The following is a 25876-nucleotide window of genomic DNA, read 5'->3' as shown; positions in this document are numbered from 1 at the left end:
TAAAAACGTACTTTCATACACAACAGATTAGGAAGTAATTCAAAGTATGAGATATCAAAAAATCACCAAGCTTTTAACGGAGGTGGATACAAACTTGAATGAAAATTAAAAATACGTGATTTTGAGAGACAAAGAAAGGAGAGCGAGAGAGTAAAAACAATATTCTGCTGCTAAACTTATCTGCTTAATATACTTATGAATAAAAAAATGTCCAGGCTTTCAGTTGTTTTAAAACATTCTTGTTATCTAAAAATATACATATCTCAATGGAAGCAATTTAAGTACCGGTAAATTTGAGTATCTGCTATCAATAAACATTTCAAGCTTATAGTTGCTTATTTAAATACGAGCCAAAAAATAAGCCAAAGGAATTATCCCTGGGTTGCAGTGAAAAAAAAAATTGTGTAGTTAGCAAGATGGTGACAGAAAATGCAGAGAATCCACAATTTTGCTTCATCCTTGTTCAGTTTGCGAGTGACAATCAGACTCCTTATCGAGGCGCCCCCCACCCCCAACCTGGATCTTCCCCTAGTTTACAGAAAAAGCTCCATATAAAACATTGTTCATAATGTATAGTAATATATCACAAATTATGATTTTAACATGTTTTACTACATGTACGTATAAGACATAACATGTATATTTATGTAAATTTCACATATAAGGAATCAGTGTCTAGTTTGTTGGTTGTGCCAGGTCATTAATGGCACTTGGAAACGTGGGATACTAAATGCATAAACAGGTAAAGCCCTTCTGAAACATTATAGTATCTATAAAATTGAGACAAATTATAGCTTTCCAATTATTTAATAAAGGGAAATTAACAAGGCTGCTATTTACATTTTGTATTATTATTATGACATCATTGGTTACAGAGATTTAGTGTCAGGTCCGTGATTTTTCTGTACATTTATAATTTAAAACCTGAGCTTAGTTACCTTTCAAATATTCTTTTTAAATGATCTCTTGAATTTACCACTTATTTTTCAAGAATTCAAATCAACCATTCGTTTCTCATGAACTGGATCTTAGAAGAACAATATACCCCCGGGATCTTTCGATCCGGGGGCATAAAAATTGCTAACTGGCAAATTATAACTCTTGAATGGAAGTGTCTAATTATCATTTGACCATTGTGGTTACTCAGGGCCAGTTCTACATACTTGTAGTTTCAGGCTGATATGAATATACGAAGGCAAGGAACATCTTTTATATTACATTGTTTTTTTTTTTGTTTTTGTAAAGGAGTAACTTCTACATTGTTTTGACTTCACATAAATCTATATTTGATATGACATGGATCAGGATGATAGTTGCCATGTTGTATATCGTTATGTTGGTGATAAGATCAAGAAACCCATGCTCCCCTTACCATTGAGAATCTTAAATTTGATGTTTGTTTTCGATGGGTTATACTAGTGCTAATATTTTTAAAAACTCTGTAAAATTAAAGAATAACAAAAATAGGTGGACATTAAATTTAATAAATTCCTCAATGTAACTGATCAACATGTTTAAGTTCAATGAGAAGACTGCAAGTACATTTAAAAGTCTTGCTATAGTTAATTCAGTCATCCCTCCTCAATTGATGTTCAAACCAAATCAGTCACTGCCTTCCTCTTCATCAGATGTTTCCTCTTCTGCCTCCTCCAACCACTTTATCAAAGGAGCCACCTACAGACAGATACTCAGTGTTAATAGTAATTTGTACTATACATGAAAGTTTCTTTTTAATACGTGTATGTAATGTGTTAAATCACAAAATTCTTCTAATTTCTTTCAAGTGGAAATAAATTTCAGATCAACTCAGTGCTGTTGGTTTCAAACAAATTTTGCATTTGTTTTCAAAAATTTCATGCGTTAACATTTTTCCTAGACTTACCAGACTGTGACTTTGTTCATCATTAATAAGTTCAATGGCAAAGAGTCTTAGAGAAGAAAGAACAATGTAATAATGAACTGATTTTGCATAGAATCAGATTGCATTCCTACCTGGTGTTTGATGGCCTTATATTCATCCTCTTTGTCCATGTTGTGCCACTTAATCAGAACTTGCTCGGACAAAATATCCAGGTCATATAGGGTGTGAAGAATTTTGACAAGAAGTGTGTTCACCTTACCGTTACTCAAGGCAAAATCCTAGAATGAAAAATAACTTGATTTATCCAACTTTAAATCTGATAGGGGTGCATGAAAACACATACAACACCAGACCAAAAATTCTCACAGAATGAATAACATCCAAATGATTGTGCTCTTATGTGAACATTTCTTTTAATTCCACATTGAGCTTGTTGAATATTGAATAATGTACAATATAACTCGAATTGAAAGATAAGTAATGGATATTTGTGAATACAGTTCTGTATGAAAAAATATCAGACAGTTTTAAGCCCATTAGGCTTAAAAACGTATTATTTTTGCATACAGAATTGTATAAGCAATTCAAACACAGCCCTTTAAATTTCATTTGTTCATTTACCTCTGACAGTCCAATATTTTTTTTTTAACAAAACATAAAAGTGTTAATGACTATTGAAGGAATTCTTTCAAGAATGCAGGCTTGAATGAAAACTACTCAGTATTCTTTGAATCATCTACAAAGTAGTAGGTATTTGAAGTAATTTGATTATTTGGAATGGAGTGAAAGGAAATTTCACGCATAGAGCTTATAGCAATGCATAGAATTATGGTATATTTTAGGAATGGAAAAGAAAATGCAGATCAATGTGAACTTTAATTTTCAATTGAATAAACACATGTACAGAAAATAAAGCAGACGTTGAAAGTGTATTAATTTCTAATTACAGACATCAAGTATAACTCTATAAAAGATGCAAGTAACCAGAAGTAAAACTCTTCTATGACTAAATTATGAGAGATTAACCAGCCAACTTTGCTTATAGCAGTAAACTACCGGTACCTCTGATTATGAGTATTCAACCCAGGTAAGGGAATCATTGCTTAAAGTTAGATAAATTTATGACAAGTTCAGCACGACTTGTGTTTGAATCCTGGTCTTGTTGGTTGCATTTTCTCCCCTTTACAGTTGTATATTTGGTTTACTTTAGAAGTTTGATTTTTCATTTTCCAATTCTGTATGATCAATATATAATATTGGTATTTTGTTTTAAAATTATCATTGTACAAATAAGATTAAACTTTGCTGTTTGATAAACAATATTTTTTTTTATTTCTCTTGTTCAGTATGTTCAGTAACACTCCAATTTTAAACAAAATCAGTACTAAGACAGTCTGATATTGCATTAAATATCAAAATGCTCACAAATATTGGACTGCCAAAGGTAAAGATTTAGACTGCAATGAACAAATGAATGACATCACAGCAAGCACAACAAAGTAATGCAGGTGATAAGGACAGGACCTTCTTACCTCTAGAGCATGGAGACAATCTAACTGAGATTCTTCACCTTTGATGTAGTTTTTAATTAAAGGGCTATACTTTGCAAAATTCTGTAAAAAAGAGGAAAATAACATGTTTACATGAGCACTTGTAAACTAGATGCTGTCATGAGACAGTAATACCCGCACTAAGGTGTTTGCCTCTAAATGCACACTCCTTCATATTGGGCTTACCAAGGAAAAAGTCCAAATAATTCTATAATTTACACAGTACATGTATTCGTCAAATCGAGCATAAAATGCTCAGGTGACCATGTGACCCATGAACCTCTTATACACATTTCATATACTTAATTCATTACCAGTCTGAAATATCAGAATTTAATTAATGTTGTAAATTAGGTTTTAATAAAAAGGGGGGGGGGATATAAATTTTTGGCCCATAATATTGGACCTTTTAAATTTATCTTCTCAACAACAAATAATATTATTTTAGTACAAAGCGTTTTTGATGAATTTATCAAAATGTGCAAACTTTTTTTAGTATTTGATTAGGCAAAAACCTCCTTGAAAAGCCATACCCAATCAATTTATATGTGCCCCCCCCCCCCCCCCCCCCCAAATACACACTCACACAATTTGCCTGTTTTTGGAAATAGGCCTAGATGGCAAAGTTATGTTAAAACATCGTTTGTTATGATAATTTAAAATTTGTTCTTGTACTGTACATGTATGTGAACACCTTTTTGAAAATTTCTACATCACATTGGGCTTGCGTCACCCTACCAGTACTAGTACTAGTTTTACCATTATCATTTTTAGATTGCACATGCCATGTGACATGGTGCAGTGTTACATGTATATCAGTGGAAATTAATTCATTTTGTGTTTTAATTGGATTATATTTCATGAAGTTGACAGGACCTATGACAGTCGGTAAGTACAAGTTTAAGTATAGATTGGGGTAAAATAAACCGAAATGCAAATGGTTAGGTTAAAGTTTAAAAAGGATCAAAGATCATCGGCAATCTCCTACGCAGAGTTGTCGTTCATTTCTCTCTCAGACACTGAATGTATGAGCCGATCGTAGAGAGTGGATCATCGATGCCACAATAGACGAATTTCACATTCTGAAGAGTTATCTCCCGTTGTCGACATTACATTCAGTTACAGGCATAGATCCGGGAATTTTTTTCCGGGGGGGGGGGAGGGGGGGTCCACACCTCGGTCCAAAAAAATTCCAGCCCAGAATTTCCTGAGGAGCAAAAAAAACAAACAAACAAACAAACAAAATAAAAACAATGATGGTGGGGTCCATGTTTTAAAAGGGGGAGGGCATCCAAAGTCATTTTTTATTTGCTTCTGTAAATCAGTATATAGTCCTATTTAAATAACTCTGCAAATTCCAGGGGGGGGGGGGTTCCAATCTCCCTAGCCGCTCCCTGTCCCTGAAATGACAAATGATCATGCGACTCCTAAATAGTAGAAAATTTTTCCATTTGACTAGACATAATTTTGTTTCTTGTGTTATTATGTTATGTACATCTAATGGTTTAAGGTTATGAACCCTTGAGGTCATCCCCACTCTCTTGTTCATAATATGACTACATCAAATTAAATAGAAGTGCATCAATGATAAGATTACTTGACATTTCATTCATGAATTTGGGTCAACCTAGAATTAGGAATGAAAATCATTCAAAGAGATGGACCATTAAACTATTTGTATGTATTCACATTTTTTTTATGTCAAACCAAAGTATTAGACTAGTTTGCATACATGAACAAACTGGGGTCTGGGAAGGGGAAGGGGCAAGGGGAAGGAGTTATCTCTTTACGTCTTAATTAATTGTGAAAATTCCTAAAATGAATGTTAACCTCAAATCCGACTTGTACGTCTTCATTATTTTTAAGTGGTGGTGTCTCCGTATGAGTGAAAAATTCCCAAGAGGGACATTTAACAACAAACAAACACTAGATGCTGTCGTGAGACAGTAATACCCGCACTAAGGTGTTTGCCTCTAAATGCACACTCCTTCATATTGGGCTTACCAAGGAAAAAGTCCAAATAATTCTATAATTTACACAGTACATGTATTCGTCAAATCGAGCATAAAATGCTCAGGTGACCATGTGACCCATGAACCTCTTATACGCATTTCATATACTTAATTCATTACCAGTCTGAAATATCAGAATTTAATTAATGTTGTAAATTAGGTTTTAATAAAAAGGGGGGGGGGGATATAAATTTTTGGCCCATAATATTGGACCTTTTAAATTTATCTTCTCAACAACAAATAATATTATTTTAGTACAAAGCGTTTTTGATGAATTTATCAAAATGTGCAAACTTTTTTTAGTATTTGATTAGGCAAAAACCTCCTTGAAAAGCCATACCCAATCAATTTATATGTGCCCCCCCCCCCCCCCCCCCCCCCAAATACACACTCACACAATTTGCCTGTTTTTGGAAATAGGCCTAGATGGCAAAGTTATGTTAAAACATCGTTTGTTATGATAATTTAAAATTTGTTCTTGTACTGTACATGTATGTGAACACCTTTTTGAAAATTTCTACATCACATTGGGCTTGCGTCACCCTACCAGTACTAGTACTAGTTTTACCATTATCATTTTTAGATTGCACATGCCATGTGACATGGTGCAGTGTTACATGTATATCAGTGGAAATTAATTCATTTTGTGTTTTAATTGGATTATATTTCATGAAGTTGACAGGACCTATGACAGTCGGTAAGTACAAGTTTAAGTATAGATTGGGGTAAAATAAACCAAAATGCAAATGGTTAGGTTAAAGTTTAAAAAGGATCAAAGATCATCGGCAATCTCCTATGCAGAGTTGTCGTTCGTTTCTCTCTCAGACACTGAATGTATGAGCCGATCGTAGAGAGTGGATCATCGATGCCACAATAGACGAATTTCACATTCTGAAGAGTTATCTCCCGTTGTCGACATTACATTCAGTTACAGGCATAGATCCGGGAATTTTTTTCCGGGGGGGGGGGGGGGGGAGGGGGGTCCACACCTCGGTCCAAAAAAATTCCAGCCCAGAATTTCCTGAGGAGCAAAATAAAAAAAAAACAAACAAACAAACAAAATAAAAACAATGATGGTGGGGTCCATGTTTTTAAAGGGGGAGGGCATCCAAAGTCATTTTTTATTTGCTTCTGTAAATCAGTATATAGTCCTATTTAAATAACTCTACAAATTCCAGGGGGGGGGGGGGGGTTCCAATCTCCCTAGCCGCTCCCTGTCCCTGAAATGACAAATGATCATGCGACTCCTAAATAGTAGAAAATTTTTCCATTTGACTAGACATAATTTTGTTTCTTGTGTTATTATGTTATGTACATCTAATGGTTTAAGGTTATGAACCCTTGAGGTCATCCCCACTCTCTTGTTTATAATATGACTACATCAAATTAAATAGAAGTGCATCAATGATAAGATTACTTGACATTTCATTCATGAATTTGGGTCAACCTAGAATTAGGAATGAAAATCATTCAAAGAGATGGACCATTAAACTATTTGTATGTATTCACATTTTTTTTTATGTCAAACCAAAGTATTAGACTAGTTTGCATACATGAACAAACTGGGGTCTGGGAAGGGGAAGGGGCAAGGGGAAGGAGTTATCTCTTTACGTCTTAATTAATTGTTGAAAATTCCTAAAATGAATGTTAACCTTAAATCCGACTTGTACGTCTTCATTATTTTTAAGTGGTGGTGTCTCCGTATGAGTGAAAAATTCCCAAGAGGGACATTTAACAACAAACAAACATTAATGACTTAAAAAACACAATATACATGTACATGTTTATTAGTCAATGGATATACTTCTGATCATATCTCTAGTTCTCCCTTGAATCAGAAATGATGATATAAATATTTTAAGAATGATTAAGAGTTGAAAAGGTTGTGCATTTTAATATTCACTAAGCTCTGTGGTTGAATTAGCTATACCAGTTTAGCTTATTTTGCTACTCAAAGCACCTTGATTAACTATTTTTAATCATACTGTTTTCTGAAATGTGAAGTTTTTTCAACATGGATACAAGTCATACCTTTTCAGCTTCTGAAAACAATTAATGCATGAAAAAAAAAACTGCTTTTCAAATACTGTAACTCTTTCCAAGTACTTGTGATCATCAGTTTTTAGCTCACTTGAGTTTTTCTGGTTTTCTGATCACATTTTGTTTGTCATTCATCTGTCCGCCTGTAAACTTTTCACATTTTTGTCTTCTTCACTAGAACCGCCGGGCCAATTTCAACCAACCCAGCCACAAAGCATCTTTGGGTAAAGGGGATTCAAGTTTGTTCAAGTGAAGGGTCACACCCTCTTTCAAGGGGGGATAATCAAGAATTAGTGAAAATTTGGTGGTATCATTTTAAAAAAGTCTTATCAAGAACCACTGACTGGGCCCAAAAAGTTGAAACTTTCTTTACATAGACAGTGTAGCTTCAAATTTGTTAAAATTATGACCCACTGGGGTAGGATGGGGCCACATATGGGGATCCAATGATTTACATAGAAAAATGCAGGGGATTTTTTCCATCATAAATCTTCTTCTCATGAATAGCAAGGGCATTATTGTCGTCCGTTTTCACAAAAGGGACCTAGGGGACATTAAATCTCATTTGTCTGTCAGTCTGTCCGTTTGTCAGTCTGTCCGTCTGTCACAATAAATTTAACCTTGGTCATAACTTCTGAATAATAAGAGATAGGGATTTCATATTTCACATGTACATTACCTACAAGAACTTTCTAAACATACCATGATTTTTGAACCCATGACCTTGACCTTGAAGTTTGACCTACTTTTCAAAAAATTTAACATTATTTCAAATGATCATTTTGAAAGAGAAAAGATAGGGCGTTCATATTATACATGTATATTACCTGTGACAAGACCTTTCTAAATATATCATGACTTTTGACTCTGTGACATTGACCTTGAAGTTTAACCTACTTTTCAAAAATGTTATATTTCCTTATAACTTTTGATTGAGAAGAGATAGGACTTTTATATTTGACATGTACATTACCTGTAACAAGATGTTTCCAAGCATGCTATGATTTTTTACCCCTTGACCTTGATGTTTTACCTAATTTTCAAAAATTTTAACTTTGGTGATTACTTTTGAATGACATATGATAGGGCGTGCATATTTGAAACAATATGTCATAAATAATGGCATCCCATCCACTAGGACACGGAAAGCAGGGGACCACAATTCTTTGAATTTGCTTGTTAGTCATTTTGATATGGAAACATCCTCATATAGTGTAGATTCAAGTTTTTTATGCCCTGCCATGAATATGGCCGAGGCATATAGTGTTTGTCATGTCCGACTTCAATAAAACGTCATATGCTGATACATACTGATGTAAGCTTTTCAACTGCATCAAAATTTTTGACCTTGAATTTTCCTTTGACCTTGACCTTACTTTTCTTAAATTAGTGTCTAGATCAGTTTTGAATAAACAATTCAAGATATATTTATCAGACTTCATATGCTGATATAATTATACTGCTGAGAGATATCAATTGCATCAACTTTTTTGACCTTGACTTTTCCTTTGACCTTGACCTCACTTTTTTAAATTAGTGTTTAGGCCAAACAAAAAAATATGTGTGGTTCCAGTTACACTTCCAAAAAAATTAGGGTAGGTAGGTAGGGATTTTTATTTTTTTTTATTTTTTTTTATTTTTTTTTTTTAACAAAATGATTTTCTTAATTTTTTTTTCTAAATAATACCTATCACTGCTTTGCAAATGGCATTTAGATGTGGTGTGATAATATACTAGTCAATATTGGTAGGGGACACCTACATGCTAGCTTGCTTTGGATTTAACACTATTAAACACTTGCACTATGTTTTGCAAGGAGGCCGTCATTGCTCAAACTAAAACTTAAACTGGAGCCATTGATGGAAATTGGGGGAAATTCCGGAAAAATATGAAAATTGCCAAAAAAAAGTTTAGGGTCGGGGGTATAAAATAGGGAAGGTCGGGTAACCCGAACCACACATATTTTTTTATTTGGCCTTATCTACATTTTAAATAAACCATTTCTGATATTTTTGTTGAACTTCTATGCTAATAGTAAATACATACTGATATAAGTTTTTCAACTGCATCAACATTTTGACCTCAACCTTTCCGTTGACCTTGACCTCTCTTTTCTCAAATAAGTGTTAAGCTCAGTTTTAAATAAATCATTCAAGATATTTTTATCAAACCTAATATGCTGATATGTATTAGTGAGAGCTCTTCCACTGCATCAAAAACTTGAAAATGAAAATTCTGAAACCTTACTGCACATCAACATGACACCACCAACCATCTCCCAAAAGACGATTAGGCTACTGTGTAAAATGTAAGAGGAGTTCTGGGAACCAGGGGTTTTTTGCATAAAAAACGTCATATTTCGACCCTCATTTGACCCCCAGGGTGAAAATGAAAATTCCAAAACCTTACTGCACATCTATAGGACACCACCAACCACCTCCCAGAAGACGATTAGGCTACTGTGTAAAATGTAAGAGGAGTTCTGGGAACCAGGGGCTTTTTGCTTAAAAAACGTCATTTTTTGACCCCCATTTGACCCCCAGGGTGAAAATGAAAATTCCGAAACCTTACTGCACATCTGCAGGACAGTCCACTAACCATCCCCCAAAAGATGATTAGGCTACTGTGTTAAATGTAAGAGGAGTTCAGGGAACCAGGGGTTTTTTGCATAAAAAACGTCATTTTTCAACCCCCATTTGACCCCCAGGGTGAAAATGAAAATTCCGAAACCTTACTGCACATCTACAGGACACCACCAACCATCTCCCAAAAGATGATTAGGCTACTGTGTAAAATGTAAGAGGAGTTCAGGGAACCAGGGGCTTTTTGCATAAAAAACGTCATTTTTTGACCCCCATTTGACCCCCAGGGTGAAAATGAAAATTCCGAAACCTTACTGCACATCTACAGGACACCACCAACCATCTCCCAAAAGATGATTAGGCTACTGTGTAAAATGTAAGAGGAGTTCAGGGAACCAGGGGCTTTTTGCATAAAAAACGTCATTTTTCAACCCCCATTTGACCCCCAGGGTGAAAATGAAAATTCCGAAACCTTACTGCACATCTACAGGACACCACCAACCATCTCCTAAAAGACGATTAGGCTACTGTGTAAAATGTAAGAGGAGTTCAGGGAACCAGGGGCTTTTTGCATAAAAAACGTCATTTTTCAACCCCCATTTGACCCCCAGGGTGAAAATGAAAATTCCGAAACCTTACTGCACATCTACAGGACACCACCAACCATCTCCCAAAAGATGATTAGGCTACTGTGTAAAATGTAAGAGGAGTTCAGGGAACCAGGGGCTTTTTGCATAAAAAACGTCATTTTTCGACCCCCATTTGACCCCCAGGGTGAACATGAAAATTCCGAAACCTTACTGCACATCTACATGACACCACCAAACACCTCCCAAAAGATGATTAGGCTACTGTGTAAAATGTAAGAGGAGTTTGAGAAATAAGAGTGTGACAGACGGACGGACGGACGGACAGACATGAGTAACAACAATATACCCGAACTTTCTTTAGAAAGTGCGGGTATAAAGAGCATAATTTGATGACTAACTTATTTTGTCGTTGTATTAAATACACAACAAACTTCATAGAGTATCCTGCAAAATCTTCTCTTTGCATGTAAATGATGGCTTAGATTTTCATGCATTTTGTAGAAGCTGCCCCTTAATTTATCCATCATGTAGTTTTGACCTTCCATGTTTGTCATTTTTTTCTAAGAGGTCTGACAAAGCTTCTGTTAAACACATGAAAGTATCACATATTCTCCTTCCCTTTAACATTTCAAATTACAAGTTACACTTAACCTTACCTTTTTGACACTAACAAGCTGAGCACCTGGCTCCAGGTCCTGTGATTCTCTCAGAGGAATCTCAATCAAACCTTTCATTACCATACCATACAAATCTGTAATGGCTATATTGTATGTATGCCTGAAAAAGGGAATATTTGTATTTTTTAGGAAAACTATGATCATGATTTTCATATTAATTAAGCATATCTGATACAATAAACCTTTCTGTTATTGTTCTTCTGGAAAAGAAAGTTGCTCTTGGAATTGAAATCCTTTTTTTCACAAGTACAAAATTAAGTACCAAGTTTTATTAAAATCAGACCAAAACTGTAGAATTAGAATTTTGAAGGATTTTTACTAGGGATGTCAATTTTGTCAATAATTCATATTCGAATATTCAATGAAAGTATTCGAATATATTCGAATATTCGATAAAATAAATAAAATCTGTTTTATTTTAAATATGCATCATCCTACTCTCGTAGGTATACTTATATAGGAAGTAAAATTGTATGAAGACTTTTTTAGGTGTAAAATAAGAAATTCCATTTGATATTTGTCAATGTTTGAAATAAATAATTGATTTAAATGTAGAAAAGTATAATTTTAACAAATGAAACATGTATTTATAGTAGCCCCACCTGAGGAACCAGTCGTCTCACAAAAGGCAAGATAGCCGTAACGGTATACTGTTCAGATTTCAATACGTGTAATAAATTACAATTATCTGCCTGATAAGAGATATGATTATAATCTTTGATACAATGTAAACAAATATTTCCATAAACAATTTTCCTAGGTAATTAACTGTTTTCCCGATAATGAATATAAATTATGCACAACCCGAGATAATCAAGTAATTTACACATTTATTCTGAAATTAAGCCCTTTACAATATTAATTACAGATTAATTCTATCGGACATTCATTCAATGATCAATTAATTTTATTTTGATAAGTATACTCTTCGCGCCTTTTAGATATTCTTAGATTTCATTTGTTGTCCTCGATTCTAGATCCGATCGTATCTTTAACTAATAAAAGCTATGAAAGCACGTTTTGTATTATACATAAAGCATTATTGTACAATTCTTTACAACACCTTACTCAAAACAAAATACATGTAATTTAGAAGATTTATAAGATAAGAAAGTAGTGAAAGAAATCAGGCGATTGAAATTGATCGCTAGTAAATTGAACAGGGATAATTCCAGCACTGTTCTAATCAAAATTTATTAATCACAGTACTTCTTTTTATGAAATCTGAAAAACAACGAATATTCGAATCTTAAATTCATATTCGAATATCAACTCATCGAATGAATATTCGAATGTTCGAATATTCGTTGCCATCCCTAATTTTTACAGATTATTGTTTTAGTAGCCATGGCAACACTGTAAGTAACAAGAAACTCACTTGAGAGAGTTAATTTCCAGAATAAGGTTTTCTGTTGTGTAGTTATCTTCCTTGGCTTTCACCAGTGTATCCAGCAACTCACTGTAGAATACTACAACAACAAAATATATTGCCTATAAAATATGCTAAAGAAGCAGTCCAAGTGAAAAACAAAATACCCGACTTCAAATATCATCTTAAATAGTGAGCATCTCTCTCTAATTTGAGAAACTTGGAATAAATTAAACAATTTACTCCATGACAAACACACATATAGACATGTTATTTAAACTAGAGGCTGATGGGTCACCTGAGTTATCAAGAATATTTCAACTCACATTCTTCATCATCCAGCATGGCCTCATCCACACTGGACTGCTTGGAGAGACTGGAGGTTTCTGTGGAGGATTCTGATTGGATACTGAGGCCCCACATGTCCTGTACAATGTCGTTGTCCTCCTCATCGCTGTCCTCAGGGGGTTGATACAGAAAAGCCTTGGATTTACTGCCATAATTCATAATGCTCACTGCATCTGTAGTTCAACAAGAAACCAAAGAATAAATAAAATTTCAGTCTCTTTTCTTTCAATTATTGAAAATATAGATTCATATATATATATTCAACCCCCTTCCCTCTTAAAAAGAAAAGAAATTTTCAAAATTAATAACATGTATATACTTCCCACAATTACATAAAAACATATCGTTGTGTCAATTACACAAAAGACAATTAACCAGCCATGCATTGTTAAAGGATACAATTCATAATATGTACCCTGATCAGCCTCTGTCAAGTCATCACCAAAATCATCATCCTCATCTTTTGTTGACTGCAGACGTGTTCCAGACTCAATTTTTACACTTGGACCAACCTCAACCTACACCATTGCAGAATAAAAAACACAAAAGATTTAAATTGGCTATCTACATGTTGCATGTATATGTCATACTTTTAATTGTTTGTTTTTTTTTCAAAACAAGAATAAATAGTGTTTTGAATTCATAATTCATGTTTCTTATATAACTGCTATGCATGTAGAACATGTTTTCTTCTCACTCTTTGACACCCTATACAATTCTGAATATACAATTAATTATCTGCATAGGTAGAGTAAAATACTGAATCAAAGATAAGAAACATTTCATATCCTATAATATCAATTATAATCATGATAGCTAATTCACAGCATACAGCATTTACTGATTTTAAAAGAATTACTGAGTAAACTTACATTCATGGACAAAATACAGCCAGGTTGGACTGTAGTTGATGAATAGATGACAACATTATCACAGATGACAGATGTATTTACAAAACAGTTATCTTCAATCGTTACCCCATCCCAGACATAAGCATTCTCAATGATCACATTACTTCCTGTCAAAGAGAAAGTAAAAGGGTTTTTCTTTAAAGTAATACTCCAAATCATTGGGGATGAAAACACTACAGAAATAAGGGCCAAGTCTCTTCTGACATTAAAAAAAAATGGCAGATTTAATTGAATGTAAAATATACAATATGCAAGTAAGTATTGACTGTTATTATTTGTTGCTAAGTGACGTACATGTAACTGACCTATTTTGCAATCTTTGCCTATCACTGAGTCGGTAATCCGAGTATCACTGCCAATTCTTGTTCCTCTACCCACCAAAACATTCTTCTCCAGAACACAACCTCTGTAGTTGACAATACATATCATAGAAAATATCTGTACAAATATCAACAACTCTGACAAGGGTAAATGAAAGTACAAAAGAAAGACACAACATAATAAAAACAATTTTCAGAGAGTTGGTTATTATTCTACAATCGGCTATTAATATATAATAAAGAACCACTATTATTGTTATTATTTAAAAACTTGTGATTTTCAGATCTGGACGTGCCATGTGTTATTTTCATTACTCAGTACTACACCTACTTGGCCAACGTGACGTCCTTGCTGGTGTATATGTTATGTCGACTATGGGAGATAATCTGTCCCTGTTCATCAGTCTGAGTATCGGGCACCAATGGGTAGGACCACCGACAAATCACATCATGACTGCAACAAATACAGCTCAGTTAGTTAGAAAGGCACTTCACCAGTACCAGACTGAATACTGCAGAACAAGGCTGTAAAAAATTTAACTCGGGTCAACTACCCGGTAATTTTACTAACATCTGAATAAACTTTTCAAACCTGTTTGATATATGACTTTTATTTACACACACATATTTGGAAACAATTTATTTTTTGTACATGATTAAACATTGAAGATATTTATGATGTTCTTGGAATTTCTTTTATTTGTGGCATTTAATCTTTTCATTTTTGGTAACAATCATTATACATATAGTACATACTTCTTACTAATACATGGAATTATGATGCCAGTGCATGAAAAAATATTTACATTTGCAAATGTTTTTTTTTATATAACACTATTAAAAGCAACGCGTATCTATATCCGTATAAACACAGGTTCCTCATGTCATAAACATTCAACGTAGTTTCTCAGTGACGTCATAAAGGGTCGACACGCAATCAGTGGATCAAACACGTGCCGTTGGGTTTGAAAAATAAAATGTTTCACGCGTTAAAGATTATAATCAGGCAAATATAAAATATGAATAAGTCACAAATGTAAATATAAGTAATAAGGTATCATTTTAAAACATCTATCGGGCTAAATATCGGGCTAAATATGGGTTGGTACCAACCCATATTTATAGCCCGATAGATGTTTAAAAATGATACCTTATTTCTTAAAAATTTCTGTTATAGAAAAGACAGGAAAGATTGGAAGATTGGAAAACAATTTAAAACCAGTAGATTTTTCCTCTACAAAAGTCTTCCACAATACAACTGCCTACCTGACAGCATCATACATCTGTAGATTAGAAATTCTACCCATGTATCCATCACTGATCACACAAACATGCATTGTTTTCTCCATGATCTGAAATTGAAATTTACATGAAGTAATACACGGTGTCAACTGAATAGGGTAATCAAAGGACTGAAAATGAAGTTAACACATTATAAATTCTGACTCACATCTTCATTGATGAGTATCCCTTTCACAAAATCGTCTCTGTTGAGGTAATCAAAGTTATCCTTGTAAAGGGAGAGAACTTCTGGTGAACACACACTGATCTGACTGTCCAGAAGATCGTATCTCAACTGCACATCATCATTGTCCGTCAAAACTTCCTGAAAATAGTCACCACCATCAGTATTAATACATTTCTGATTTATCTGTACATGTATATGAAATGCATTTCCATCAATTTCCACCCAAAAGTGCTCTGTACCTATTTCTGTTTAATTATTCTCTATTTAATGGGGGAAAAAATATTAAAATGGTGAAAATTTCTTATTACTCAATCATTACAAGGTATTTCACAAAAAATACTATTTTTTCAAAAAAAAAAAAAAAAAAAAAAAAAAAAAAAAGGACATGGAAATTTCTGAGATGGTAAGAAAACCCACAATTTTGATACACCATCACATTAATTTTATAAATCTACATACATGTATATCTATCAATCTGAATCACTTTCAATTGCCTTCTACAGGTACACATTTTATCTTTAAATTGTTTTGTGTGCAAGTCCCTATATTCATGCTACTGATATTTTGTACCAATACTCTTCCCACTAATATATGTACTAATAGTCTAACCACTGGTAGATACATGTACCAATATTCTAACCTCAGGTATCTGTACCAATGTTCATATCAATAGTACCTGTACCAATATACATGTACTTACCTGAACATCTTTACCTATGTTCTTATCAATAGTACCAATATTCTTACAACTAGTATCTGTACTAACAGTCATACCAATAGTAGTTGTACCAATATTCTTACCACTAGTATCTACCAATAGTATCTGTACCAACATTTCTACCACTGGTATCTGTATCGATAGTCCTACCTCTGGTATCTGTACCAACTACTACTGGTATCTGTACCATCATGATTCCTACCACTGGTATATGTACCAACATTCTTACCACTGGTATATATGCCAATATTCCTACCACTAATATGCCCCCATATTCTTAAGATTACTACCCATCCTATCATTCATCCAACTCTTAAGTAGTCACACATTCTAAACAAAGAATGACACCCATATTTATAAATTAACAACTGCTTTCTGTCCCTATATTCTTACCACTGGTATATGTAGTTTAGACTGTTCTGTGACTCTCTGGTAGTGTAAGACTCGGTTAGATGACTGATCTATTGCCAGGAAAATGTCATCCTCTTTGTTTCGGGACGGGTGCCCAGGAGGCACTTTTTGGAAAATCATCGTCATCACAGAGTTTCTGTTCTTGGGGCAAGTTTTGTCTTCTCGCCTCTTTCTGTCAAATAAATATCAATATTCTATATACTGTCCTTGATCAGAGTTTAGACTGAATTTTTATTTGTACTACATAACTTTTAACTTCTTTAAAATTTTCTATTCATTAACATCCTTCACTAATTTTACTACCCATGTGACTAATTTACAATTATTTCCGTTCTGTGTTCCTAATTCTGAGAGATAATCATGCACTTAATCATAACCTATAAACAATTATATAGTATTTCCAGTCTTAACTTTGTCATAATTCATGCACTTAACATAATGTATAAGTACTGTATACAGGGAATTTTTTGTCTCCATTTTATTTTTGCCCCTTTCACCCTAGACACATGTGGGCGAATTTAAGATGGGGCGAATTCATAGAAAACAGTATAATTTCTAAATTTGAACCCTGACTGGGTGAATTTAAAATGGAGCAAAATTGTTTGCAAGTGTGAAACGGCGAAAATAACACAGGGCAAAAATAACCCTGTATCCAGTAACCAAATACTATGCTCATATTTATTTTTGCAAATGTCCAGATCTAGTGCATTAGTTTTAATTCTTATTTCTCATATTCAGCACATTCAAGAAAAGGCAATCATACTTTCTCCGTGTTTCCTCTAAGCCACTCTTATGTTTTCATGTTAAAAGCTCGCCTAGATGTACATGTGTACCAACATGTTTTATATACATGCACACACATTTAAAGCTTACTTGTGTTCTTCCAAAACATCTTGAAGCCTAATATTGGCCACCACATCCCCATACACTAGGATGAAGTCACTCCTGATGACTGACTTATCATGAACCTCTCTCAAGGCATCCCCCATTGACATACAGCATTCTGAGAGGATTGGTGTGATGCTGCAGCTGCTGCACTCACTCCATTTTGACTGCCTAAAGTATATCATTGATCAATAAATACTATTTTAAATATATTTAAAATAAGTAATAGAAAAACAACAAAACATGTAGAAAAGGTGCAGTTAAGTTAGTTTCTTATTCATTAAACATGTTAAATGCATTTAAAATATAAAAGATAGTTTATGTAAAAAAAAAAATAGTATCAATAAAAAGGTAGTCATAAATTCTACTAACATACAGTTATAAAATGTCCTCAGGTTCAATTGCTCCAAGAAAATGTCATTAAACCAGTTAAAAAAAAATTAAATTGCTTGAAAATTATGTTACAGTTTTATCCCCCCCCCAAAAAAAACCAATAGGCACAATGGCTACTATGCTCACCTTAATTTCAATTATCTTCTTCTAAATATATATTGATATAGTTTGTAGAAAACCCCTTATTTTCAAGTGCATTACATCTGTGATTACAGTGTTATTGAATTCAAATTAAAGTCTGACAAATTGTAATCAGGTTACTTGAGTCCAATGGCTTAGTGAGCTTAGAAAACCTCTTCTAATTTTTACTACATTTTGAATTATGTTTTTACAAATATATCATATGCCATGTATTTACAAATAAATCATTGCCATTTTTTTCATATTAAAAAAAAACATATATTGGCAGAGCTACTCAGTCATTCATTGCTAACCTTATGTGTGTCCTAATTTGATCTGCTAAATGACAGCAGAAGACATATATTTCTTGCACTCCTGCTGTAACTAAAAACTCTAGAGTGTAATCCAGAATGGGTAAATTGGCAACAGGTAGGAGAGACTGAAACAATAAAATATGCTTGTTACATTTAATCATTAATATTTGAAGACATTTTTATTAACAAATTTGCTAATCAACCACTATGCCATTCTTAAAAAAGTTTATTTTGTTCAAAATCTTATCATATATCTGTACCGGGTAGTGATGGTACAAATTTTAAAGAGATTGGCAATGATAGTTCAGATCACAATGCATTCTTTGAACTATAATGAGAATGGAAAAAAAATTATTGCTGGACCAGCAGTTAAACCTGGTACCCATGTATAGTGGTCAGACGAGTTCAATCGCTGGTGGCCAGGTAGCTCAGTTGGTAGAGCACCCGATTGCCCTGGAGATTCAGGGGGCCTGAGTTTGAATCCCAGTCTGGTTCCGTCACATTTTTCTCCTCTCCTGTTACATTTGGTGCCGTGCCATGCCCTAGAAGTGACAGGTGAAAGAGATGCCAGGGAAGAGCCAGGGTTGGTGTCTTCTGGGGCAGAGACCTTTAAGGAGGAAGGTGTGTGGCGGTCAGATGGAGTCGATTTCCGGTGGCCAGAGAGCTCAGTTGGTAGAGCACCTGATAGAGATTCAGGGGACCCAGGTTCAAATCCTAGTCTGATCCGTCACAAATGTTATCCTCTCCTGTTACACATGCATTACTGATCAGGTGCTCTAAGCCACTGAGCTATGCAGGTAGATATCCACAGTCCATTTAGCTCAAACCACTGCATTCTTCCCTCTTTAAATTGTTTTTTACCTCAAAGACACACAATCTAGATTCTTTAGCCCCTGGCAGGACTTTCAACTGCAAGTACAGGGTTAGTCAATGGAACCAAATGTAAAAGACATAGTTGCCAACTCACCCGATTTCGTCGGGCTACACCCGATTTTTCGACTCTTAACCCGATTATTTTTTATGACACGGCGGGTAATGCTTTTCACCCGATTTTTGTGGAACAACCCGAAAATCTCCCGATTTCCTGATTTGGTTCGTAAATTAGGTTGCACTTTAAACTTCCAGTTACAACCCAAGCTTGGATTTACGTAAACAATGCCGATGGCTATGTTCAGTAGGCCGTGTGTACCAGTAAATTATCAGTGCAGGAGTAAACAATTACCAGAGAGTTGTTTTGATTAATCAAAGTTTGAAGTCAATTTAAAATGGCTTCCGATAGAACGAGCTGGTTATCAGGAAAACAACTTTCATTAGATAAAATAAAGTGTTCGAAGATAGTGTAGGCATAACTGTACATTTAATAGCACTTGTTAATTAAATTAATTCAAGAGAGGAAAAATAACCAAAACCAAAATTTGAATACATATTTAGCACAAATTTCCATGTGCTTCAAATCAGCAATGCAGATTTTGAAAAGACTTTCCTTTAACTGTAAAAAAAAAATGCACACTTAATTCAAGTCAATACTGAATGATGAAACCTTCAATGCTCTTTTTAACATGTAAATTTAATCAATATATATTAAATTTTTTTCATTGCAAGTTAAAGTCTCTATTTAATAAAATAATTCTCAATACACAAATGCTTATATATATATATATATATATATATATATATATGTATATATGTATATATATATATATATATATATATATATATATATATATATATATATATATATATATATATATAATTTAATCATGGTAAATGTGTCGTGAATGTCGTTACGCGTTATGACCAGATTTTTCCAAATCTGGTCATGACCAGATCTTTACATGTTGGAGGTTGGCAAGTATGGTAAAAGACAGGAGAAAATTTATAGCTGAGCCATAAATTGAACCAATATTAATAGCGAGCGCAGCAAGCGGCGCGAAGCGCCGCTCGTCACTGTGAGCTCTAACGACAACGCCTGGGCGAAGAGAAAATTCGGACTACTGCACATTCATTCAATAGAATTTTTTTCCGCTGTAATTCTGGACCCATAATGCATCGCTTGTTTAAGCTACGTTCTCGCGAGAATAACAACAACAGTTTAACTAACAAAAAATAAACTCGCCTTGATTTAATGGATATATTGCAGATAAATAGTAAATAAAACGTTCTTCATTAAGGTCAACAATGTTCAGGCTTCGGTTTGGTAATGCAACTTAAATACGACGTCATGTGACGTCAGAGTCTAGACGCACCAAATGTCACATGCAGTTTGACAAACGAGTCCGATCTAAATTAAACCTGAATAAATATCTGCGCTCGCCCTAACGGTTGCACCGTCAACATATTATTTTTCTGGTGAATAGAAAATCATATTCATCACCGAAAGAGTCCATAATTTATAATATAAAGTTGTAACATTGCAGCTGTAGAATAACCTATTCAAACACCACTACAATTCAAATTGTGTCCACGGGGAAAATGTAGATGAAAACATCACTGTGAACTTTTTTTCTTTTTACCCTTCAAGCTCAAACCCAATAAATTCACCAAAAGTTATTTAGCATAATTTATACTACTGTCGATAAAAAAAAAAAATAAAAAATAAAAAATAGAGATTATAGTCCAGAGAACAAGAATCGGGCTCGTTATCCTAATTCATGACAGTTGCATCAGTTCTTCAATATTGCATATGATTTTGTACTCAAAAGATACAGACAACTTATTTTCACCTTAGGTTTTTCCTTTGTGATTGGTGCAAATCTAATATTGAAACTATCAGCAATAACAACAGCTTGAATAACATCTTCTTGTTTGAGATCCTCTCCACGTTGTTTCCCTTTGCTTTTGGCTGCCATGATTGTTGACTTCCGGTTTGTCACATTATTGAGATAGGGAAGTCAGGTTTTAAAGAGAGCTGGACTTCATTTTATTTTTGGTTGCTATTTATTTTATTTTTTTTCTAATTCATTAGAATAAAGTAAAATAAGCCTTTTATATCTGAAATGAATAATATTTCACCGTATTGAAACTTTAAAAAGTTATTAATAAGCTTGTACACCCCTATGGAAATATTCGAATATGGGAAGGGTGTAAATAGGCTTTACTCTACATCTGATCTGTTCACGGTAAGTATTATTTGATTGTTGTATTGAATCGGAGCATACCTAAATATATTGAAATCTTTTTATTCTATGCTCTGCTACTCATAAATTGCACAGGAGTCAATATAAAGTGAAAACATGAATCCTCCCAGTGAGCAGAGACCTACAGATATATAAAACCAGTGAGCTTCGTAAACTGCCGAACTTCAGTGATAATTGAGTAAACATTTACATATATTGTTAACAACAGGACAACTTTGCCTGCCAAGAATTTGTGATCCACCGTTTTTAGGAGCAGTGAGGATCACAAACCCTTGGCTAGCACAGGGACCTATATATACTGGCTAGCAGCCCTGATCTCTAGAGACCAATAAACTTTTTGTTCTTAATTTTTTGTCAGATCCCTGGTCTCTAGAGACCAATAAACTCTTTTTTTGTCAGATGGCAAAGAGTTTATTGGTCTGTTGAGACCACTATAAAGGGTTAGGAGGTGGATAAAATATAGAGGTATATGTCTAGAATTAGGGAATGAAAGGTAGTTGATTGTCCAGTTCTGGAAAGTAAAGAAATACGTCCCCAAACATGCACAGAAAATCTTGCGCCTTAAATTTTACCATATTTACATTACAGGATTTGTAGCATTATGGTCAAAGACTAACCATAACACAACAGTTCTGCAGCTACTGATTTTATTGACATTTTGAGTAACCCATTTTTTCCCCAAATTTTATTTATATATATATAATTTAATTCTGGATGTAACGCCGTATTTGATTGGATAAAAAAAATTACTTTATATTGTATAAAATGGATTGCCTACGTCACAATGACTTGCGTCAAAAACGTATCAATCCGCCTGACGTTACATTCAAATTTTGTACAAATTGAAGTCATTTTTAATGACAATCATCTTTTTTTTCTTACTCCAAATGAAGGAAAATTAAATTATAAGGAATGAATTTAATAGCTACCCAATTTATAGGGTATAAACTGGGTTGGAACAGTTTACGCTTTTTTATAAACCGCTTTGCGGTTTATAAAGCGTAAACTGCCCCAACCCAGTTTATACCGTATAAAATGGGTAGCTATTAAATTCATTCCTTAAATTAAAAAAAAGCAAACAAAAAAAAGCAAACAAAAAAAAAACAGTGCATCCATTACACAGTAAAAGAAGCATGCATGATGGTTAGAACAAACCATAAAGAAGGACATTAACATAAAATCAGAATCAAGTCTCTGGGTAGTCTTCAAATAATGTAGAAAAAATAAATTACACTGATCTACCAATCACACAAATATTTCAAGTAAAGATATTCAAAATCTTTAGGACCTCAGAAAATGTTATATTTATAAGCAAAGCAAATTTTAATTTGCTCAACAATTTCTCACTTTTGACAACTGAAAACAGGAAAGAGAAAACTTGGGACCTAAAGTGCTGTATAATTTTCATATTATATAGCATAATCTATGTTTACAGATTTTCTTAATAAAAATTTTCAAGTTTTATGAGGATATTTGATGCATTAATTCTGCTTTATACATATTGAATATTCAATCTAATGAAAATCAGACAGCTTAGATCTGCGCCATATACACTCATCTTACACCATGTATATGTGGCACAGATCTAAGATGTCTGAATTAGATTAATTGAATATTAAACCATGAAATTTTATTGCATCTTCTTAAGTTGGGCCCATTTTTTTAGATGACCATAATGAAATTGGGTTGTTTGGGGGGAGGGGCTTATGTTATAGTATACCCTTGTTGTTGGCACCCCAGATTAAAGTTTTTGGAGCAGATTTCTTTTTAAGTACTTCTATGCCCTTTTAGTCAGATATCCATGGACAATACAGTACAAGTCAAGGTTTCAGAGCTGAAATTTCAGCTAAAGAATGACCAGGTTAATGTATTTGGAGCAGGTTAAAATTTTTGGAGCAGGTCTCATTTCCAAGTAACTATAAGCCCTTCATTGACCAAGCCCTATGTTGACTAAACTTGCATGGATTATACATCTAAAGTTGCACACTACTAGACTTGCATCAGATGCTGGATCTGACCTACTGGCACATTTTCTGGGTGAGTGACCTGGTTCATGTTTTTGGAGCAGATTCATTTTAAAGTAACTATAAGCCATATGCTAACCAACTTTGCATGATTGAAAATACATATTTGATGGACACTACCAGAGTTGCTTTGGATGCAGGATTTGACCTAAATTTCCAACTGAATGAATTCCTATTGACCCAACTTGCATGGATGATATGTCTATGGATGCACACTACTGGACTTGCTTCAGAAGCTGGGTTTGACCTACATTTTCTGGATGAGTGATCAGGTTAATTTTTTTGGAGCAGGTTTATTATAAACTGACTATTAGCCATAAATTATGCTAACTGACTTTGCATTGAAGATACATTTTTTGATGGACACTACCAGAGTTGCTTTGGATGCAGGATTTGACCTAAATTTCCAATTGAATGACCAGGTTTAAGTTTTTGGAGCAGGTCTATTACCAAGAAACTATAAGGCCTAGCTGAACCAAACTTGCATTGATGATGCATCAAGGTATGTATACTACCAGAGTTGCTTCAGATGCTGAATTTGACCTACATTTTCCAAAATGAGTGACCAGGGTAAAGTTTTTGGAGCAGGCCCATTACCAAGAAACTATAAGGCCTATCTGAACCAAACTTGCATGGATGATATGTCTAAGAATGCACACTACTAGACTTGCTTCAGAAGCTAGGTTTGACCTACGTTTTCTGGATGAGTGACCAGGTCAAAATTTTTTGGAGCAGACTCATTTCAGTGTAACTTTAAGCCCTACCTAGACCAAACTTACATGTTGCATCAAGAGATGAACACTCTCGAACTTGCTTTAGATGCTGGATTTGACTTACATTTTCTGGATGAGTGACTAGTTTCAAGTTAGAACAAGTCCATTCCCAAATAACTGCAAGCCCTATCAGACCAAATGGAATGCACACTACTAGTTTAGTGTGGGACTCTGCCTTTCTTAAAGGTAACATTTGTTGAGGTGAGCTCTGTAATCTTTGATTACCTATGTTTTATCCATGTAGCAATTATGATAAGTTAATATATTTTTTCAAATTCACATACAAATTCTATTACTTGAAAAATGATGCTGCCTATGGACCTTCAGGAAATGTACCCTACTATATTAGTTGAATATATATAACAAACCAGTGACCACATTTTTTGCATTTCATGCTGTCAGATTGATGATGGTCATTGAAAGTCCTTCAGAAATATATAGTGACAATCAATATATATTATCTTTAATAAAAATTATTTAGAGACCCTAAAAATATCCAACAAGGATACTTAGATTTCTTGTATTTATAAGTGGAAAATAATCAATACATTTGACATGATTGAAATAAGATCTATAGATTGCCTGCGACATGTGGTATATGTATCATAAATGTTAAACATGAATTACTGAACCAAGTTAAATGTTTTGCTATAGCATTTAGCAGATCATCAAGCTGTTATCACAACCTTCTTAGGGGTATTAATGCTTCAATACGCTTCACAGCCTGAGGCAATAATGCAGTGATTTTATGTTCTGTAACATTACATTCTACAAAAAGTTATGAAAAAGATCACTCCAGTGTTATTATGTAATTTGTATGTTGACTTGTTCTGAACATATTGGAAACTAAAATTTTAGGATGAAAACTTTTCAGTTTCAGTAAGTAGAATGTATTTTATTGAAAATTAAAGTTGAACATGGTACTCAGAGGGGGATACCATGGGGACTAAATGTGATCATGTTAATGGATAAAATCTAATTAAAATAAGAATAGTCAAATATGCATACAACTTGTTGATTTTATATAAGTTAGGGGAGTTCATATAGTTCTGAAACTGTGTTCACTGTTCACCCTTTTAAAAAGAAGTTATAACTAAGTTATAATTTTTCTGTAACTTTTTTGTACGTCGAGAAAAAGTTACATTTTAGTTTTAACTTTTCTGTACCTAAAATGGCCATTTTTAGATTTAACTATAAAGTATAACTTTTCTGGACTTTGTCATTTTACTGTATAATTTTTTTTGTACCTTTTGTCATCTTAATGTATAACTTTTTTGTACCTTTTGGACTTAGCATTTTCTGGTGTAACTATATGATAACTTTTCAGGACTTGGTCATTTTACAGTATATTAACTTTTTTGCCATGCATATTT

At 33.8% G+C, this 25876-nt stretch overlaps 1 protein-coding gene and 1 long non-coding RNA gene across 2 annotated transcripts; one reads left to right on the top strand and one right to left on the bottom strand.

Moving 5' to 3' along the window:
• Positions 1-1464: 1464 nt before the first annotated feature.
• LOC133191869 (translation initiation factor eIF-2B subunit epsilon-like) lies at positions 1465-21437 on the bottom strand. The gene is made up of 16 exons (XM_061327610.1): positions 21293-21437; positions 18570-18694; positions 17731-17913; positions 16840-17029; positions 15711-15866; positions 15527-15612; positions 14592-14714; positions 14246-14346; positions 13902-14047; positions 13445-13547; positions 13008-13202; positions 12691-12781; positions 11292-11412; positions 3394-3474; positions 1993-2139; positions 1465-1674 (listed from the first exon to the last, which is right to left on the bottom strand). The coding sequence occupies exons 1-16, from the start codon at positions 21416-21418 to the stop codon at positions 1603-1605; spliced, it is 2046 nt and encodes a 681-aa protein (XP_061183594.1). The 5' UTR covers positions 21419-21437; the 3' UTR covers positions 1465-1602.
• On the top strand, positions 2825-14937 carry LOC133191870 (uncharacterized). Its single transcript, XR_009721755.1, has 2 exons — positions 2825-2948; positions 14545-14937. It is a non-coding gene; the product is annotated as an uncharacterized LOC133191870 (long non-coding RNA).
• Positions 21438-25876: the final 4439 nt, after the last annotated feature.

This window comes from Saccostrea echinata, unplaced genomic scaffold (assembly GCF_033153115.1).
Source record: "Saccostrea echinata isolate AGI-Se365-2 ecotype Australia unplaced genomic scaffold, CSIRO_AGI_Sech_v1 ptg000025l, whole genome shotgun sequence".
NCBI classification, from domain to species: Eukaryota; Metazoa; Mollusca; class Bivalvia; order Ostreida; family Ostreidae; genus Saccostrea; species Saccostrea echinata.
This window is presented reverse-complemented; position numbering and strand designations above follow the sequence as displayed.

Excerpts from the sequence above, each read along its gene's own strand:
- LOC133191869 (XM_061327610.1), bottom strand. The coding sequence starts at position 21,418 with ATGGCAGCCAAAAGCAAAGGGAAACAACGTGGAGAGGATCTCAAACAA. Across the intron at positions 13,548-13,901 it reads GCTGTATTTTGTCCATGAAT|GTTGAGGTTGGTCCAAGTGT; the intron begins GTAAGTTTACTC and ends GCAATGGTGTAG. Across the intron at positions 1,675-1,992 it reads ATAAGGCCATCAAACACCAG|GTGGCTCCTTTGATAAAGTG; the intron begins GTAGGAATGCAA and ends ATCTGTCTGTAG.